Genomic DNA, 21240 nt, shown 5'->3' with positions numbered 1-21240 from the left:
CTCCAAAGCTACAGAGAAACCCTTTCTATAAAAACAAAACAAAAAAAAGTCATATGAGCATGAGCTACCAAATTCAAGCGCAAATGGAGAAGTCAACATCAACCTTCCTAAGTATAGCAAAAGGAAAGAGAGTACCTTCTTTTAAAACAGTTCTTTTGACACAGCTTCCAATTAGGGTGTTATAGGCCACTTGGTGTCTGATCATATTCAGGATAAGAGGAACTCTGCCAGGGTGCTGAAAGGTGATTTTGCTAACCAGGGTTCCCTGCAAGCTTTGGCCATCTGGAAGAGGAGCATCCTTATTGAGGAAATAGCAGTGCTGCTGACCTGGGAGAGCCTAGGCAAAAAAGACCATAAGTCAATGATATTTACTTACACTGTACCTAACCACAAACTATTCTGAAAGAAGAAGAATACAAAAGGAGGGGGCACAACAAAGCAAGGGAAGTAATGAATTTCACAAACACACACACACACAGAGACACATACCTTTCAATACCTGATATTATGAATACCAATTAGTTATTCATTTAGCTAAAAGATATCTGTTTATTAATGTACTATTAAGGTAGATTCCTAACACAAAATACACCTCAGAAACTTAATTAGTAGTTCCTAAAGAGTTACAAAACTGTAGTTTAAATAAAACATGTAGCTCAAATTGTTGTATACAGGAGCTTCTCTGTTGTATAAACTAAACTCTAAACATCCATATGAAATTCAAGACCAAAAAGGTTTGGGGTCTTTTATATTTCATGCATCTCAGCGTTTTGTTCTCCATTCACATTTAGAAGATCTTTCTCATTCTAAATTCACAGTGCTTAAATGGGCTAGGGCCAAAGAGATGGCTCAGCATTTAAGAGCACTTGCTGCTCTTTCAGAGAATTTGGGTTCAGTTCCCAGCACTCATCCACATGACAGCTCACAACAGTCTATATAACTCCAAATCCAGGGGAATCTGACACCCTCTTCTGGCCTTTCTGGGTGCAAAATATGGTACACTTACATACATGTAGGTAAAACAGTCACAGACATAAAAATAGAGTTTCTCTTCATATGCCTGGCTGTTCTAGAACTAGCTCTGTAGACCAGGCTGGCCAAACTCACAGAGATCTGCTTGCCTCTGCATTCCAAATGCTGGGATTGAAAGTGTGTGCCACCATGCCCTCAAGAAAAAATTCTTAAGATCTTTAACCTCCTGTAAGTTCAGGTTAGCATTAAAAGATTTTCAACTCTGAGAGTACCTTTTATTTTATTTTATTCTGAGATAAGGTCTTGCTTTATAGCTCAAGGTGTCCTCTAAGTCAAGGCAATCCTTAAGCCTCTGACTCGCAAATGCCATGAAGTACTGGCTTTCTTTGTAGATATTCTCAGTGTGCCTATAGTCACAGCAGTCTAGAGATCTGGTGTAAGATCATCCTGTTAAGTTCAATGCCAGCCTGGGCTACATGAGAACCTGTCTAGAAAAAGGAGGAAGGGAGACAGGAAAAAATGCTCCTTGGTCAACAGCCACTTGCTGTTCTTCCAGAGGACCCAGGTTGGTTCACAGCACCTAAATATCTGTAAACATTCCCTATAACTTCAGTTTAGGTAATCTTAAGGCACCAGACACACATATGCTGCAAAACACCAACACACATAAAATTCAAGAAATATATTTATATATAGTAAGTATATATAAAGTAAATAAAAAATATGTAAGTATGTATATATGCAAGTGTGTGTACAAATAAGTGTATACACACAGAGAAAAGTACATGGTTGTTTCTTAACTTCAAAGCTCATTCTCTTTTGCTTTATTATGTTTAAGATGACTTTTTTGCCCAACTAAAGATGATTAACCCATCAGAAAACAGTTATCAGACCTCACTAATGCTATGAAGTACCAACATTGTTCCAGACCCACTGTGCCTACTTACAGCATAAAACCGCATGTTGTGATTCAAGGGTACGGGGTCTGGATCCTTTGACAGCTCAAATTGAGTGATGAGCTCATAGAGGGGCATGTAAGTCGGCGGAGTCTCAAATAATGGAATTCCTGGAAATACAAGAACTGATTATAATGATCACATTAAGATAAAATTAGTGACAGCTCTAGTTTCCATTTATGGTTTTCCTATTTATTCACCTATATATTCAACAAGTCCCTATTAGTATCTAACACCTAATGTGTATACTTATAAATACTTCCTTGAAGCCTAAAGAACTGTAAATTACTTAAGATAATCTGAAGTTTCCCATTCACATTTATAATCAGTAAATTTTATTTTAATAGGTAAAACCTACTTTTATTACAGTTTGGTAAACATTCTTTAAAAAAAAACATAGAGCTTACCCGTGCAGTTCTGCAGTTTCTGAACAAATGCTTTAGATACTGGGATTGGCTGAGGAAATTTCAAGAAGAAACAGGCAGGAAGATCAACACTGTTGGCACTAGTGACTGAGGAGAAAGAAGGGGTCCTGCAAAAAAAAAAAAAAAAAAAGAGGGAATATTTTCCACTTTGAAAACTCTGAACACCTTTCCTTAGACATGTATATATTACACAGACACATATAACATCTACCAAGCAAAAGTTCACTTTTGCACTTTCCTACCCATAATTTAAAAATAAATTATCTTTTTTAATATTTGTTTGTTTGTTTACTTATTTATTATGCATACAATATTCTGTCTGTGTATATGCCTGCAGGCCAGAAGAGAGCACCAGACCTCATTACAAATGGTTGTGAGCCACCATGTGGTTGCTGGAAATTGAACTCAGGAACTTTGGAAGAGCAGACAATTCTCTTAACCGCTGAGCCATCTCTCCAGCCCCAAAAATAAATTATCTTGTTAAGTAGGAAATATTTAATGAAGGATTTATAATAGGGTTTAGGGCCTAATTCAGTGTGATGGTATGTGCTTCTCATTTGTAGCCCTGAGTTCAACCCTAATACCAAAACCCAGAAACAAAATCTGTTTAATTTACTTAAGACAGATAATATGGTCTAAAGCTAGGTGGTGGTACAAGCCTTTAATCCCAGCACTCAGGAGGCAGAGGCAGGCAGATCTCTGTGAATTCGAGCCCAGCCTGGTCTACAGAGCAAATTCCATGACAGGCTTAAAAGTTACACATAAAAACCTTGTCTCAAACAAACAAAAAAGAGCCAGGTGGTGGTGGCACGCACCTTAAATCCCAGCACATGGGAGGCAGAGGTAGGCAGATCTCTGTGAGTTCAAGGATCTACAAGGGCTAGTTTCCAGACAGACTCCAAAGCAACACGGAGAAACCCTGTCTCGAAAAAACAAAAACAAACAAACAACAAACAAAAAACCTAGGAGATGATGAGGTGGCACAGAAGTTAGAAGTACTGGCTGCTCTTCCAGAGGTCCTGAATTCAACTCCCAGCAATTACATGATGGCTCACAACTATCTGTAATGAGATCTGGTACTCTCTTCTCACATGGAAGTATACATGCAGGAATAATACTGTATACATAAATAAATAAATCTTTAAAAAAATGTGATCTATAGGAAATGTTGACATAGCTCAGAACATGCCTTTAATCTTAGCACTCAACAGGCAGAGGCAGGCGTATCTGAGTTCAAGGCCTACCTGGTCTACATACATAGTGAGTTCCAGGACAGCAAGGACTATCACAGAGAAACCTTTTCTCAAAAAACAAAACGAGAGAGAGAGAGAGAGAGAGAGAGAGAGAGAGAGAGAGAGAGACACTATCGAGTCTAAAGGAAGGACCAGGATTCAATTTCCAGCACCTAGTGGCAACTTAGACCATCTGTAACTGATAGCCTCTTCTAGCCTCCAAGGGCACCAGGCATACAGATGGTGCACAGACACACATGCAAGCAAAACACACATATAAAAATTAAAGAGTGCTTGCTTCGGCAGCACATGTACTAAAACTGCAACAATCTAGAGAAGATTAACATGACCCCTGTGCAAGAACGACATGCAAATCATGGACCATTCCATTTTTTTAAAAAAGAAAAAAAAATTAAAGAAAAATATTAACTATAACAAATTTGTAAAGTATGTGTCCTAATGTCAAACAGTAATATTCAAATAAGATGACTACAGAAGAAAGCAACATCTAGAAAATCAAGTAAGATAAAAAAAAACAAAGTATTTCTTTCTTTTTTTTTTTTTGGTTTTTCGAGACAGGGTTTCTCTGTGGTTTTGGAGCCTGTCCTGGAACTAGCTCTGTAGACCAGGCTGGTCTCGAACTCACAGAGATACGCCTGCCTCTGCCTCCCGAGTGCTAGGATTAAAGAAAACAAAGTATTTCATACTGGGTTTGATGCTGAAAAAAATGGACTTCACTACTTCAAAATCTAATACAACTTACCATTTGTTGTCAACTGGATGTGACCCCATAATTAATGGGGCAATTGGGAGTTTGTACATAGTAGAGGTTCCTTCAATTGTCACTGATGCATTCATGCCCAAAGATCGAGGAACTGGGAATATAAAAAGCAAAAAGATTTTCTTCCTCATAATATAGATTACAAGGATAACACTAAAAGAAACAAAAACAACAAATAGGAATGATGGTTCCGGCTCTGTAAACACAGCATTCGAGAGAAGAAGAAAAATGTGCTGAGGCCCTGCCTGAACAACCCACTCTCTAAAATAGAACAAAGCACAATAAAAAGAAAAAAAGCCAGCCATCATTAGAGGTTACAGAGTAAGTCTGAGGTCAGTGTGAGGAGAAGACTTTATTTTTCAAAAGAAACACAACAACAAAATGCAAACAAAAAAATCCTGCACTGGGAGTCACAATCAGATTCTCTAATTGCCACAAAACTTAAAAAATGCTGCAAGCTACCTTTCCACAGCTAATCAGTATTTCTTTCTGCTAATGATTAAAACACTATAGCCCGGGGGGGGGGGGGTAATCTTAAAGAACGCATTATCAATACTTATTTTTACTCACAACTTCCCAATGTATTTAAATGTGTTTATAATTATTATAATTACAGGACAGAGTCAATGATTGAACTTATAATGAGGTCAAATAAAGTACTGGGCTATTTCTTGCTCTTTTGCAAACACAAGCCTGGTGTGGTAGTGTACATCCGGAAGGTCAACATCAATTACATAACAAGTCTGAAGCCACTTGACGCCACCCCTCCCAGTTGTGACTACATGACATCCTTAAAATGTCAAAAGCAAAAAGTTAAAATACAAAGCGCCATTCATTACTGCACTTTTTTTTTTTTTTTTTTGGTTTTTCGAGACAGGGTTTCTCTGTGGCTTTGGAGCCTGTCCTGGAACTAGCTCTGTAGACCAGGCTGGTCTCGAACTCACAGAGATCTGCCTGCCTCTGCCTCCCGAGTGCTGGGATTAAAGGCGTGCGCCACGATCGCCCGGCCTCATTACTGCACTTTTAGTAACATTTATTTATTTGATCAATTTTGGTATTTATTTATTTGATCACTCCATAGCTTAGGTTGGCCTTCAACTCAGGTACCCCTACCTAATCCTCTTCAGTACTGGCATTTAGGCATGTCCCAAACCCAACCTTCTCCTATAAAGTAATAAGAAAAACTGGTTACTTTAGGTCAGTAATTTATATTCCATCATGAACTCATTTACACCTTAAGCTTATATACACACACACACATATATATACATATATATGTGCATGTGTTTAGGTATACAAATACATACACATGTATATATGTGAGGTGTATATATGATGTATGTTTGTGTTGTATGGAACATATTGTAAGGACAGCAAATTCATTAGGAAATAACAAATAATGAATTACAGGGATGGAGACTGGGCATTTGAATTTTACAAGTATTTTTAGCACATTGAAGAAAAGTAAACATGGTGGTGTACACCTAAAATCCCAGCACTTAAGAAGTAGACGTTATCCTGAAGTATACAGCCAGTTGAGGTCACCCTGTCACACATCCAGCTGGGTAGTTTACACATACAACCTCAGTTCTTGGAAGACTGAAGTGGTACGTATGATCACTAGCCTGTAAGTTTGACAGCCAGCCTGTGCTACATAGTAAATTCCAGAACAGCCTAGGTTAACAAAAAAAAAAATAAATGCTTACCATTCTTTTCATGCAAAATGATAGGAGATGCAGTCTTATCATCCAGCAGGTCAGAAGGAGAGGCATAGTATTTCATGTTCATTAAATGACCTATCATAAATGAAACTTATTATTTACAGCATCTTTATTAATAAATTATACTTTTAAAAAAGCATGCATACCTGCTGTGGTGTTGCTCACTTATAATCTAGGCACTTGGAAGGGAGAACAAGAAGCTAAGGAGTCTTGGCTATATGAACCCCTATCTCAAACTAACAAGAAAAGGCTGAGGATAGCTCAATGCTAGAGTGCTTACCTACAATATCCTCGGTCCAATTAAATACTTCTCGCAAAACTCCTAACAAAATACATACACGAATGCTGAGTGTGATGGCTCACACTAGCCTAAGATTACAGAAGGAATGCCACAAATCCAACGCCAGCCTATGCTATATAGTAAGTTCAAGACCCACTTGGAAGACAGTGAGACCCTAATTCAACCTAAAAAGCTGGATAAAAATGTAGTTCAGTTGATAAGAGTATTTGCCTGGCATATCTGCCAAGGGTTTGGGTCCCAGAATTGCATAGAACTCAGAATCTATGGAGAGATGTCTCAAAAGATAGAAACACTGGCTATACTCCCAGAGGACATAGGTTTAACTTGCAGCATCCATATGGTGGCTCACAGCCATTGTAATTTGAGTTGCAGGGGATCCAAGTTCTCTTCTGGGCTGTATGAGCACAGCATGCAGACATTTGTACAAGCAAAATACCCTTGTACATTAAAAAAAAAAAAGTAGAGCCGGGCAGTTGTGGTGCATGCTTTTAGTCCCAGCACTTGGGAGGCAAAAGACAGGTGGCTAGCCTGGTCTACGGAGCAAGTTCCAGCATAGCCAAGGCTAGACAAAGAAGGCCTGCCTCAAGAAAACAGACACAAAATACATTTTTTTTTAAAGATTTATTTATTTATTGTGTATACAGTATTCTGCCTACATTTATGCTTGCAGGCCAGAAGAGAGGGCACCAGACCCCATTACAGATGGTTGTGAGCCACCATGTGGTTGCTGGGAATTGAACTCAGCACCTTTAGACAAGCAGGCAATGTTCTTAACCACTGAGCCATCTCCCCAGCCCACAAAATACATTTTTATAAGCCTATATGTTAAAAACTATTCCACAGGGACAGTAGATAGTTCAGAGGTAAGAACATTTGCCACAAAGTCTGACAATCTGAGTTCCCAGGGACCTACATGGCAGAAGGACAGAATTGACTCCCATTAACTGTCCTTTGACCTCAACATATTTAATAGAACACCAACACACACACACACACACACACACACACACAGAGAGAGAGAGAGAGAGAGAGAGAGAGAGAGAGAGAGAGAGAGAGAGAGAGAGAGAGAGAGAGAGAGAATATGTAATAAAATAGAGTTGCAAAGATGTGAAAAGTCATGTTCTAAACCAGCTCATGAAATCTGACAATAGATTATTGATTCTGGGAACAATATATTTCACCCAATAAATAAAAGGGAGGGCAAGTATTAACATCTTAGAAGTCATTACAAGTAACTGGCAAATGTCTCCTTTAGCTTATGCCTCAGAAGCTCCAGGTAAAATTAAAAGTAATATCTCCTCAGGACTGAGCAGATAGTTTAGTGGGGCAATTCCTGGCTTGGCAAACACCAAAAGAGAACAACAAAATGGTAATGAGGGTGCTGGAGAGATGGCTCAGTGGGTAAGATTACGTGCCGTGCTAGCAGGAGCACCTAGTTTGGGGTCTCAGTACTCATGTAAAAAGCCAAGCATGGCAACATGCACACGTGAAATCCCAGCACTGGTGCTTACTGGCTGCTGGCCTAGATCCAGGATCCCTGAGAAACCCTGTCTCAATGGAATAAGGCAGAGTGGTAGAATAGGGTCTCTCCTCCTCTGGCCTCCACACAAACATGGACACCACATTCACTCACATACGTACATATTAAAACAAAACAACGACCCTTAAACTAAATCTAGACATTTTCAAAATAATCAAGATAAGATAACGTACCCCCACTCCGTGGAGTGAGATAGCCAACACTTCCATGAAGGATCTTATCCAATGGAGTAGCATTAGTTGCCTTCCTACAAGACAAATGATCTACGTTTGACTGAATTTAGTACCTGGCAGTTTCAGAACAATCTGATACTGAGTTAAGCTCACAAAAGTTTTATAATACTATCGGAATGACAGAACACATGAGAAATGCATTTCATCTGCAATGAAAGGGTCTATTTTCAAGTAAGCATCAGTATGTAACACAGTAAAAAGTAAACTAAGTCAGGCATGTATATTTCCGTAAGTCTGTAACTTGAGAGCACTATACTGGTGCATCCCATGTCAGCCAGCTTGGACATCCTAGCGACACTCCATCTCAAATTAATCAATAAAAAACAAATAGACTATTATTTATCAGATAATGAATGCAAGTTTGAAAATATTTCAGACAGAGTCTATGGAATAAGAGTCAACAACTTGGAGAAATTAATACTCAGAAAATGGAAGGCAATCATTGGGAAGCAACAGCAAAAGCAGGTGTGTATAATATAGGTGTAATAGAGACAAATGCTACATAGTTATATGAAAAGTTATGTAATCAGATATATCCAAAGTACACCCATGTAAAAACTAAGACCTTAAAAATCCTCTGGATGAGAAACTAAGAGTCATATAGAACGGCCTAAGCAGCCAGTCTTACCAGTACATAATTGCCATTTTAGAAAGGTCTTGTTCTAAGGATTGGAGAGCCAAATACATTTTAGTCTTCAGTTTGCTAGAGAGTAGATGAGAAAATGAGTTAAACACTTGAAAATCAAATACATACAAGCACTGATACAGGCCAGGCAGATATCTCTAAGGTCAGGCTAGCCTGGTCTACAAAGCAAGTTTCAGTCTAGCCAAGGTTATAGAGTGAAATCCTATCTCAAAACAACAATAACAAAAGCAAAAAGTACTTAAAGGGTTGGAGCCAACTCACAGGCTTTACTCTTAATAATGGTTAAAAGGCACAAAGCCAGGTGCACACCTTTAATCCCAGCACTCAGGAGGCAGAGGCAGGCAGATTGCTGTGAATTTGAGGCCAGCCTGGTCTACATAGTGAGTTCTAGTACATCTAGAGTTATACAGTGAGATCCTGTTTCAAAAAGCCAAGGCAATAAATGAATGAATGAATGAATGTTAACAGCGGGACACATCTGTCTCAACACTTGAGATAGAGAAAGGGGAAACTGAGGAATTCAAGGGCATCCTCAGCAACACACTGAGGTCAAGCCTGGGCTACTATACTATTTTTTCTCCAAACTAAACAAAAGTTTACTTTTAGAACCACCAGAGCTTATGTTTATTTCCCTTTAATAAAAGTCATGGAGATTAATAGGATCCAGACTAGGCTATAAAATAAGCAGGAAAGCCAGTCTCATATACTGGAAATCAATACAGGAAGGCAAAAAACAAAAGCAAACAAATAAACCACATGTACAGAAAATAAAAATTTAAAAACTAAGAAACACATACTTAAAGTCAGAAGCTGAACTATAGATTACAGTATGACTAGAAACCAGGACTAAACATACAGCAGAAGAGTTAGAAAATGTGTAACCCAAACCAGCTCAGACATTCTCATTCTTCCAAACTGAAAACTTATATAAATGAATAGATGAAATTACTTACTTGTCTCCTGGAAGGTTATACAGATTAACAAGACCCTTAAGGTGCTTAGAAAACTCATCAAAATTCTTTTCCCTGTAGGGAATTCAGGGAGGTGGAGAAGAGAGAATACAACATAAAATTACTACTTTATTCTATAAAAAAAAGGACCCAAAACATGGCTATCTACATTATTTTAATAATCTGTTCATATTGTTATCACGAAAAGAGCTTTTGTTTGTGTTTTTGATTTTTCAAGCAAGGATTCTATACCCCTGGGAGTCCTGGAACTCGCTCTACAGACCAGCTTGGTCTCAAACTAAGAGATCCTCCTGAGAGGGCATGTGCCACCACCTTCCAAGTGCCAAAGAGTTTTATAGTCAATGAAGAACAGGGGGAAACATTGGGGGCTGGGAAGACGGCTCAGCAGTTTAGATGGCTGCTATTTCAGAGGCCCTGCTTTCACTTCTTAGTGCCCACAAGGTGCTAAGTTTCCATCTGTAACACTAAGTTGTTACAAGGCATCTGACGCCCTCTGTTGACCTCCACAAGCACTGCATGATATGGTACAGATATAACATCCAAACACACAAAATTTAAAAACTGAAAACAAGAGGGCTGGAGAGATGCATCAGCATATTAAGAGCACTGGCAATTCTTACAAAGGACCTAAATTCAATTCCCAACACCAACATAGGCTCTATAATGGGATCCAATACCTTCTTCTGGCATGTAGGCAGACATGCAGACAAAGCACTCATATCCATAAAACATAGGTAAATAAATCTTTTAAAAAATTGAAACAAAAATATAAGTCAAAAAGCAGCAGAACTTGGTGCTGTATTCCTATTAGCAAGCACTCCAGAATCAGAGCCAGGAGGATTGTGAGAGATCAAACTGGGCTACAGGGCAAGACTTAATTTCTTTTTTTTTTTTTAATATTTATTTATTTATTATGTATACAATATTCTGTCTGTGTGTATGTCTGCAGGCCAGAAGAGGGCACCAGACCTCATTCCAGATGGTTGTGAGCCACCATGTGGTTGCTGGGAATTGAACTCAGGACCTTTGGAAGAGCAGGCAGTGCTCTTAACCACTGAGCCATCTCTCCAGCCCCAAGACTTAATTTCAAAACCAAAAAGAAAGGGGAAGTTGAGGGAAGAAGAAAAAGAAAAGGAATAGGCCTAGCATCAGAGAATAAAGAATATACTAGTGTGGTGGCTGGTTTTTGATCCCAATATTCAAGCTTAAAATTTTGTTAAGAAAGCCAGGCGGTGGTGGCGCACGCCTTTAATCCCAGCACTCGGGAGGCAGAGGCAGGCAGATCTGTGAGTTCCAGACCAGCCTGGTCTACAGAGCTAGTTCCAGGACAGGCTCCAAAGCCACAGAGAAACCCTGTCTCGAAAAAACCAAAAAAAGAAAAAGAAAAAAAAGAAAAAAAGAGAGAAAAAAAGTCAGGCAGTGGTGGTGCACATCTTTAAACCTAGCATTCAGGAGGCAAAGACATGATGATCTCTGTGAGTTCGAAGCCAGCCTGATCTATAGAGCAAGTTCCAGGACATCTAGGAATGTTATACAGAGAAACCCTGTCTTGAAAACCCAAAAACTATGAAAAACAGAAAGTGGTTGAAATGTAGTTAAGTTTTCTTTTCTTCTACCCTTTACCATGTGTTAATTTCAGTTATAATCCACAAAAGCTCATTTGAATAATTTTTTCTTTTTATGAAAAGGATTCTCCGTGTAGCTCTGGCTGTCCTGGAAGTCACTTTGTAGACCAGGCTGGCCTCAAACTCAGAGATTCGACTTCCTCTGCCTCCCAAATGCTGGGATTAAAGGTGTAAGCCTTGGCTACCACTCAGCTTTGTTATTCAAACTTAAAAGAAAATAAGCCTATGACAAAAATAAACAGCCCAACAATGACAGACACTTTATCCTCCATACTGTAAGCACTTAAACAGCAGAATGCCAATAAAAAGAAAAGAAATAAGAGCGGCAGCAAGATATATTCCCTAACATGCTATTACCATGCATACTAAGACTAAAATTATCAGCTAAAGAATAACTTTCATTTTGAAAAACGAAACAGGTAGTTCCTACGTTAATACAATCTTCTACTCCAGGTGAAAGTCATATTCACTCATTCTGGAGTATCCGTGTTACACATTTTGGTAAGCTTTACAAATTCAATGAAATGGCTATATGGTTTATTTTACATTACGTTACCACACTTTTCTTTGTATGCTTGTTTTAGTTAGGGTAGTGCTTTGTAACTCAGGCTAGCCTGACATTATGTACCCAAAGCGGCCTCAAAAGTGAAGCAATTCACCTACACTGGCCTCTGGGGTGCTAGGAATGAATAAAGATATACACCATCATGATTACATTACAGTTTCTTATGATTTATTTATTTATTTATTATGTATGCAGTGTTCTATCTGCATTTATGACTTCAGGCTAAAAATGGGCACCAGATCTCATTGCAGATGGTTGTGAGCCAGCATGTGGTTGCTGGAAACTGAACTGAACTCAGGAATCCTGGAAGAGCAGCCAGTGCTACATTATGTTACAGCTTTTAAAAGATGGTTACAGAACTGGCTCAGCAGTTAAAAGAACTGGCTATTCTTATAGAGGACCCAGGTTTAGTTACCAGTAACCAGTGGCTCCTAACTGTTCATAGACAAGACAACTATGTGGTGAATATTCATACATCTAGGCAAAAATATTCATATACACAAAATAAAATAAATCTGAAAAAAAAAATTATGGGACTGGAAAGATGCCTCAGCAGTTAAATGTACTGACTGCTCTTCCAGAGGTCCCAGGTTCAATTCCTAGCACCCACACTGCAGCTCAAAGCTCCAGTTCCAGGGGACCCAAAACTCATGGCAAAACACTAAAGCACATTAAAAATATATAAAGGTTGAAATTTGGTATATTTGACCATAAATAAAATAAAGTACTAACACAGAAGCCTGATTATAAAACCTGCTCCCCCAAAGTTAAAAATCTTTATAAGGCATTCACAGCTATCTGAGCATTCCCTTATGTTCAAAATAAAACTGAACTTCCTCAAATTACCAGGAAGTCTTAAATATGGGTTTAAATTTAAACAATGGAATCCCATTCAATTCAAAGGGAAAAATCAAGTCAGTAGGAAAAGCCACCAGATAGAATGCTATCATCAAGCTTACTACTTTTATTGTGACAGATAATATATACAGCTTTCTCTCAATCTTAAGTGAAAAAGTTTATTTTCATGGTATAGAAATATTCAGAATTCTCAAATATTTTCTGATTCAATGGTAGAACTATGGGATGCTTAATCTTAAATGTTAATTAGGTGGGATTTAAAATCACTGGGGAAACAAGACTCTGGGCATATCTGTAGGAAATTATCTAGATTAGGTCAATTGAAGTGGCATGACTCATTCTAAGATGTGGGTGGTACATCCATGAGCTGAGGACATAGACTAAGAGGTAAGAAAAAAGAAAAGAAAGAAAACAAACAAGCCAGGCATGCTGATGAATACCTTTAATCCCAGCATGGGAGTGGGGGTCTGTGAGGTGTTAAGACAGGATTGTTCTGTGTAGCTCTGGCTGTCCTCAAACTCCTCACTCTGTACATCTGCCTGCATCCAGAGCGCTGGGATTAAGGTATTAAGAATGCCTAGCATTCTATTTATTTTTGAGCCGCAAAATATTCCTAGGAGTCCTTTAGTACTTCTTACCCAGTTGTGATTTTGTCCTGCAGAACATCTGACAATGTGTTTATGTATGGTGTATGTGTACATGTAAGTACAAAAATATATAATTATGTATGTACATGTATATAAATAGATTAGTGGCTGGGGAGTGCTGACCCATGCCTTTAATTCTAGCACTCGGGAGTCAGAGGCAGGCAGATCTCTGTGAGTTCAAGGCCAGCCTGGTTTACAAGAGCAAGTTCCAGGACAGGCTCCAAAGCTACAGAGAAACCCTGTCTCGAAAAACCAGACAAGATAGATAGATAGATAGATAGATAGATAGATAGATAGATAGATAGATAGATAGATAGATAGATAGATTGATTGATTTGAATTTTGTGGGGCTCAAAGAAATTGGACCCCCAAGGTCTTATAAGCCAGGCAAATACCCCACTACTAAGCCATATCTCCAGCTTATACAGATAATTTTGATTATCATAATTGAGTGGATACTGATGAACTACAAGGGGAGAGGCCAAGGATGCTGTTAAATGCCCTGTAATGTACTGAGTAATTCACTTGAACAAAAAAATATCAGTAAGGCTATGCAGGTAGTGCACACCTGTGATCTCAGTGCTTAGAATGAAGCATGAGATCAATAGTTCAAGATTACCCTAGCTACATAGTGAATGTGAACCCAGCATGGACTATCTAACACACTTTCTCAAAAAAACACACACAGCCAAGCCTACTGGCAAATGCCTTTAATCAAATCATTCCAGAGGCAGAGGCAGGTGGATCTCTGTGTGAATCTGAGGCCAACCTGGTATACAAAGATAATTCAAGCCAATCAGGGCTATAATACTCTACCTCGAAGAAAGAAAGAAAGAAAGAAAGAAAGAAAGAAAGAAAGAAAGAAAGAAAGAAAGAAAGAAAGAAAGAAAGAAAGAAAGAAAGAAAGAGAGAGACACAAAATTATCTGTAATACTGAAGTTGTTAATTTCTGAACATAGGTGTAAAAATCATCTTGACTCAAAGCTAGGTATGAGGGGGCTGGAGAGATGGCTCAGAGGTTAAGAGCACTGATTGCTCTTCCAGAGGTCCTGAGTTCAATTCCCAGCAACCACATGGTGGCTCACAACCATCTATAATGATATCTGGTGCCCTCTTCTGGCATACAAACATACATGGAAGGAATGTTGTATACATAATAAATAAATCTTTAAAAAAAAAAAAAAGCTAGGTATGATAAAGTGTGTTTATAGAAATTGAGACGGGAGTTCAGGAGAACCAGCAGTTCAAAGGCTGAAGTGGGAAGGTAATTCAGTGGTAAAGGGTTTGCCTAATATACTCAAGACCTTGGATTCAATACCTAGCAAGGAAGGAAGAAAGGAAGGATGAATGGAAGGAGGGAGGGAGGGAGGAAGGGAGGGAGGGAGGAAGGAAGACCGATCAGATGTAGTATTGTGCACACCATTAATTCCAGCACTCAGGAGACAGAAACAGGTAGATCCCTTTGAGTTTGAGGCTAGTCAGGTATACAGATGAGTTCCATGACAGCCAAGGCTATACAGTGAAACCCTGTCTCAAAAAAAAACCTAATATTAATAATAATAAAGTTAAAAAAATATGAAAAGTTAAAGGCCAGGCTGGACTATATACTAAATTTAAAGCCAGTCTCAACTACACGGTGAGACCCTATCTTAAGAAGAGCTAAGATTAGAACACCTCTAATCCCAACATATAAGAGGTAGAGGCAGGGTCAGGCAATGGTGACATGTCTTTAATCCCAGCACTTGGGAGGCAGAGGCAGGTGGATCTCTGTGAGTTTGAGGCCAGCCTAGTCTATAGAATGAGTTCCAGGCCACACAGAGAAACCCTGTCTTGAAAAAATAAAGCAAGAGGTAAAAGCAGCGGAATGATCAGGGGATGAAGATCATTCTTGGCTATACAGTGAGTTCTGAAATCAGCCTAGGCTACATGAGACCAAATCTCAAACAAACTCACATGAACTCAATTCTAAACACAAGCAGAAACAGACTGAGAAATGCTAATCAAGAAAATAAATTCAGGGGCTGGAGAGATGGCTCAGTGGTTAAGAGCACTGTCCGTTCTTCTAGAAGTCCTGAGTTCAATTACCAGCAACCACATGGTGGCTCACAACCATCTGTAATGAGATCTGGCGCCCTCCTCTGGTGTGTGGGCATACATGGAGGCACAATGTTGTATACATAATAAATAAATAAATCTTTAAAAAAAATAAATCCAAAAGTCCAAGCTATAGAGAACAGTAAGGAGATACACTTTATGCCTAGCTATTTAGAAAGTTGAGGGATGATGATGCAGAGTTACAGGTCAGACTGGACTTTAGAGCAAGACCACGTCTATCTCCCTCCAAAGAAAAAACAGGTCTACCTGTCAGTGCAAAGGAATATACCAATATTATATGCTTACCTTAACTGCTGTACAAGCTCTGGACAGCTCTGGAATCAAAGAAATTTTGTTAAAGCATTAAACTAAATTAACAGAATTGAAAATAGAAGTTTTATATTAATTATACATGCTTTAAAACAAAAACAAACTACAGAAAGCCCTTAAATCAAGATAACAAAAAAAAATATATCAAAAGCTCCGTGTGCATGTGTGTGTGTGTACATCTACTGTCTTCCTCCATCACTCTCCTTTATATGTTCTGAGACAAGGTCTCTTGCTGAACCTGGAGCTTACCCTGGAACTCGATGTTTCTTTCTTTGATTTTTTTTTAAAAAGATGTATTTATTATATATACAATATTGTGCCTGCATGTATCCCTGTGGGACAGAAGAGGGCACCAGATCTCATTACAAATCGTTGTGAGCCACCATGTGGTTGCTGGGAACTGAACTCAGGACCTCTGGAAGAGCAGCCAGTGCTCTTATCCTCTGAGCCATCTCACCAGCGCTGGAACTTGCTGTTTCCATGAGGCCAGCAGGTGAGCCGGCATCCAGTCCCAGAGACGCTAGCACTGTGATTATAAGTGCACCCTCTATTCAGGTGCTAAGGCTCTGAACTCAGGTCCCCAGGCTGATGCAACAAACACTTCACTCGTGGAGGCATCTAGCCCTTCAAAAGCCTTTTGCACGCACCATGAATTTGGGGTGGGATATTAAAAATCAAATATATGAAATCAGTTATAAAGGAGTCATCTTTTTAAGTAGTTTGTTTAAAACATTATGGTCTCCAACATCATCCCTGGAATCTAAAACTGCTTAATTATTCACATTTTATTTGTTTTTTTTGTTTTTTTTTTTTTTTTTTTTCGAGACAGGGTTTCTCTGTGGTTTTGGAGACTGTCCTGGAACTAGCTCTTGTAGACCAGGCTGGTCTCGAACTCACAGAGATCCGCCTGCCTCTGCCTCCCGAGTGCTGGGATTAAAGGCGTGCGCCACCACCGCCCGGCAATTATTCACATTTTATATCCATTTTATTTCAGGATTTTTCATATTATCTGTCATGATTGTAATCTTTTAATAGGAATTGAAAGACTATTTCCGTATCTCACACATTTGTTCATTAAACCCAAGCTGTAGTTTGTTAGTATGAAATGAAAAGGGTCCCTATGGTGTTTACTCCCATCAAAGCCCTAATATATAGCAGAGGACCCAAAACTCTAAAGTTTATTCTAAAACTACCAATGTAGACCACCACATCTCTATAGTAGCTTACAAAAACAAAAGACAAGCTATACAGAACCCCCCAACAATTAATTTTTAATTATGTTCCTAAATAAAGCCCATGGACTGTAGTGAAATGTCACACATACCACAGGATTCTCCCCATGGTGAGCCACTTTGACATCACAGAGCTGTCCTGCAGGATCTAACTGCACTTCCACATAGAACATATCTGACGTGATGTAACATTCAGTGCCACTGGCACTGAGATGAGAGCCCAGTCTAGGAGGAACAAATTAAAACAAAAGTTAATAGAAGACACGTAAAATGCTACCTATAATTAGCACTGCGTTGAACATTTCTGCCCACAGATTAGATTGCATACCCATTCTGTCTGGCTATTGATTCCAAACGATCAGTCATCGCTGGCAAAGATGTTACTATAAAAAGATGGGGGAGAAGAGAAATTAATAAAGAATATTCCAAATAAATTAATATATCCTTCTGTGCAAACACATAAACATATTTAATAGTTCAGACATGCAGACACTTATAATCTGCACCAAGTTTAGCTGTGTCCTAGGAATCAGGAGACATAGAGATATGGTGACAGGGTAAACAGAGATATCAGCACAAGACTGATGCGTAGTCCTCATTGTTAGCTGGGCTGGGTTTAGAAGCACCAAGTGACATACTGCTATGCATTGTTATTTTGAGACAGGGTTTCTCTGTGTAGCCCTGGCTGTCCTGGAACCCACTCTGTAGACCAGACTGGCCTCAAACTCAGACAGAGATCTACCTGCCTCTGCCTCCTGAGTGATGGGATTAAAGGCGTGTGATGCCACCATCCAGCAACTCCGTGCGTTTTTGACAAGTGTTTTTCTTTTTTTTTCATATATATATATATGTATATATATATATATGGGTTTCTGCTTGCACCTATGTCTATGCATCTCATATGTGTGCCTGGTGACCACAGAATCCAGAAGAGGGCATCAGATCCCCTGCAACTGGAGTTATAAATGGTTGTGGGCTGCAGGGACTCCAACTCTGGTTTGGTGAAAGAAAAATCAGTGCTCTTAACCACTAAGCTAACACTGCAGCTTAGAGGTTTAATTGAGTTGCTAAGCTCACTCTGTATATGGGTGGCACAATCCTATGGTTAGGGTTCCTAGACCGAACAAGACAAAGGGGAAGTGAACTGAACACCAGCACTCTTCGTTGCATCTCACTGTAGGTGCAATGTGACTAGCCACCTCACTCTAGCTACCATGACTTCCCCACAATGATGAACTGACTGTACTGTTAAAATGTAAGGCCCAAAACAAACAAAAAAAAAATTTTTTTTCCTTCCTCAAATTGCTTTTGTTAAGTATTTTAAAACAGAAATAAGGAAAGTAACCAATATTAAGATCTATTTATGGGGCTGGAAAGATAGCTCAGAGGTTAAGAGCACTGGTTGTTCTTCCAGAAGTCCTGAGTTCAATTTCCCAGCAATCACATGGTGGCTACAACCATCTATAATAAGATCTGGTGTCATCTTCTGGGTTGCAGGAATACAGGCAGGCAGAAGACTGTATACATAATAAGTAAATAAATAAATATTAACAAAAAAATCTATTTAAACCAGATGGTGGCAGCACATGGAGTTAATCCCAGCACTCAGGAGACCAGCCTGATTTACAGCCAAAGATATAAAGAAACCCTGTCTCAAAAAGCCAAAACAAAACAAAACAAATGAAAACAAAACAAAAAAAGAAAGAAAAGAAAGAGAAAAATTGTGAGACCAAATGATAGATAACTAACACTTGGGGGACAGAGGTAGAAAAACCCAAAAGAGACAGGCAAGAAGAAAAAACCATGAATACTAGGCATGGAAATGCACACTTGTTATCCCGTCCCTGTATTGTATACATAAGTTTCAAGTCAGATTGGTCTATGCACCTAACAAGATAACAACAAAAAGAACAGAAACGCTGTTGCCTTTGGGGTCCTTGTACTTGCTCTGTAGACCAGGCTGGACTTGAATGTAAAGATTCACCTGCCTCTGCCTTTGGAGTCCTGGGGTTAAAGGCAAATGCTATCACTGCCCAGGATCCTCCTTTTTATTATTACTCCTTATCTGAGTCAAGATTATCTTTTTTTTTTTAACATCTTTTTATTTGTTATGTATGAGGTATCCTGCCTATATATACACCTGCAGACGGGAAAAGGGCACCAGATCTTATTACAGATGGTTGGGAGCCACCATATGGTTTCTGAGAAATGAACTCAGGACCTCTGGAAGAGCAACCAGTGCTCTTAACCGCTGAGCCATTTCTCCCACTCTGAGTCAAGGTATTTTTAACTTAGAAAAACGGTATGAAACTAATACATAGGTTAAAAGCAAAGGTGATCAAGAGTTCAAGGTCATCTCTGACTACATAAAGACTTTTTGAGGGGCTGGAGAGATGGCTCAGCCATTAAGAGCAGTACCTCCTCTTCCAAAAGACCCAGGATCAATTCCCAGCATCGACATGGCAGCTCACAACTGTCTGCAACTCCAGTTCTGGGGGATCTGACATCCTCACGCAAATGTGCATATAAAATAAAATAGACTTTATAACCTGCCTGATTATATGCAACCATATCTAAAAAAGAGAAGGGGAATGACGGGAGAGATGATTCAACAGTTAAGAGCACTTGTTGCTCCTGAAGATGACCCAGGTTCAGTTACCAGCACCCACACTGTGTTTCCCAAACATCTGAAACACCAGTTCTTGGTGATCCAATGCTGTCTTCTGACCTCCACTGTCACTGTAATCACAAGGTACACTTACGCCGAGGGGTGGGATGGGGGGTAGGAGGGTTAATGGTAATCCCAGCACTCGGAAGGCAGAGGCAGGCGGATCTCTATGAGTTCAAGGCCAGCCTGGTCTATAAGAGCTAGTTCCAGGACAGGCTCCAAAAGCTATAGAGAAACCCTGCCTCGAAAATTAAAGAAAAAAAAAAGTACACATACATACAGGCAAAACATTCACACATACAACATATAGATCTGAACAAATTTAAAAAATAGAACAAAAGGACAAAAGGGAGCATGGATATAGTATTACTCTTCCCCGTCCCTAGTACAGATGGTTTTGCACATATCAGCCGAGCATTATTATTTAATGTTAAAAATAAAGTTATAGTCCTGTATGACAGCATATACCTATAATCCCAGTACTCAGGAGGATGAGGTAAGAAGATCTTCAGATCAAAGATAGCAAGGGTATATAGTTAAGACCCTATGTCAAAAAGCCCAAAGTAAAAATAAATAAATGTTTCAAAGCAAGCATGGTGGTAGATACCACAAATCCCAGCACTTGGGATGCAGAGGCAGGCAGCTCTCTGTGAGTTCAAGGTCTACAGAGTTCCAGGCCAGTCAAGGAAACATAGTGAACCCCTGTCTCAAAAGCAAAAGCAAATAAATAAACAATAAATGCTTCGCGATTGGGATAATTTTTTGAACTGGAAAAAAGGCATTTATCTTGTAGGCCTAACAACATGAGCTCAAGTCCCATTCCTTACACCAGAAAGAAAAACAGCAACTCATTAAAGATTTCCAACTCAAGACTTCCAACACTCAGGAGGCAGAGGCTGGTTGATCTCTGTAAGTTTGAGGCCAGCCTGGCCTAAAAATGAGCACCAGGACAGTCAGAGCTATTACACAGAGCAACCTGTCTTGGGGAAAAAATTCTGGGTGTTGGAGATGGCTCAGCGGTTGAGAGTACTGGCTGTCATAATGATGGGTCAGTCATCTATAATGAGATCTGGTGCCCTCTTCCAACCTGCAGGTGTACATGAAGATAAAACACTACACGTAATAAATCTTTAAAAAAATTTTTTAAGCCGGGCGGTGGTGGCGCACGCCTTTAATCCCAGCACTCGGGAGGCAGAGGCAGGCGGTTCTCTGTGAGTTCGAGACCAGCCTGGTCTACAAGAGCTAGTTCCAGGACAGGCTCCAAAGCCACAGAGAAACCCTGTCTCCAAAAACCAAAAAAAAAAAGAGTTAGTTCCAGGACAGGAACCAAAAGCTACGGAGAAACCCTGTCTCGAAAAATCAAAAAGAAAAAAAAAATTTTTTTTTAAATTCTGACCTTCACATGTTGTTGCAGGTAAACATTTGCATACCTCTCTCTCTCTC

At 39.3% G+C, this 21240-nt stretch overlaps 1 protein-coding gene and 1 non-coding gene across 4 annotated transcripts in view; one reads left to right on the top strand and one right to left on the bottom strand.

Moving 5' to 3' along the window:
* The window catches only part of Med1 (mediator complex subunit 1), a 44587-nt gene that overhangs the window by 12171 nt on the left and 11176 nt on the right, over positions 1–21240 (bottom strand). For all 3 annotated transcript variants that reach the window (XM_075990855.1, XM_075990856.1, XM_075990857.1), the window contains exons 4-14: positions 17458–17512; positions 17222–17354; positions 15874–15902; positions 9761–9832; positions 8790–8864; positions 8102–8175; positions 6073–6162; positions 4349–4460; positions 2336–2460; positions 1920–2038; positions 136–337 (exon numbers count right to left, since the gene is read on the bottom strand). In XM_075990855.1, coding sequence (XP_075846970.1) covers positions 136–337; positions 1920–2038; positions 2336–2460; positions 4349–4460; positions 6073–6162; positions 8102–8175; positions 8790–8864; positions 9761–9832; positions 15874–15902; positions 17222–17354; positions 17458–17512 — 1086 coding nt within the window. The remainder of the gene's footprint in view (positions 1–135; positions 338–1919; positions 2039–2335; positions 2461–4348; positions 4461–6072; positions 6163–8101; positions 8176–8789; positions 8865–9760; positions 9833–15873; positions 15903–17221; positions 17355–17457; positions 17513–21240) is intronic.
* On the top strand, positions 3876–3981 carry LOC142832010 (U6 spliceosomal RNA). The gene has a single exon (XR_012907109.1). It is a non-coding gene; the product is annotated as a U6 spliceosomal RNA (small nuclear RNA).

The sequence above is a fragment of the Microtus pennsylvanicus genome, chromosome 11 (genome assembly GCF_037038515.1).
Source record: "Microtus pennsylvanicus isolate mMicPen1 chromosome 11, mMicPen1.hap1, whole genome shotgun sequence".
Taxonomy (NCBI): domain Eukaryota; kingdom Metazoa; phylum Chordata; class Mammalia; order Rodentia; family Cricetidae; genus Microtus; species Microtus pennsylvanicus.
Note: the sequence above shows the minus strand (reverse complement) of the source record. Positions and strands in the feature narration are given on the sequence as shown.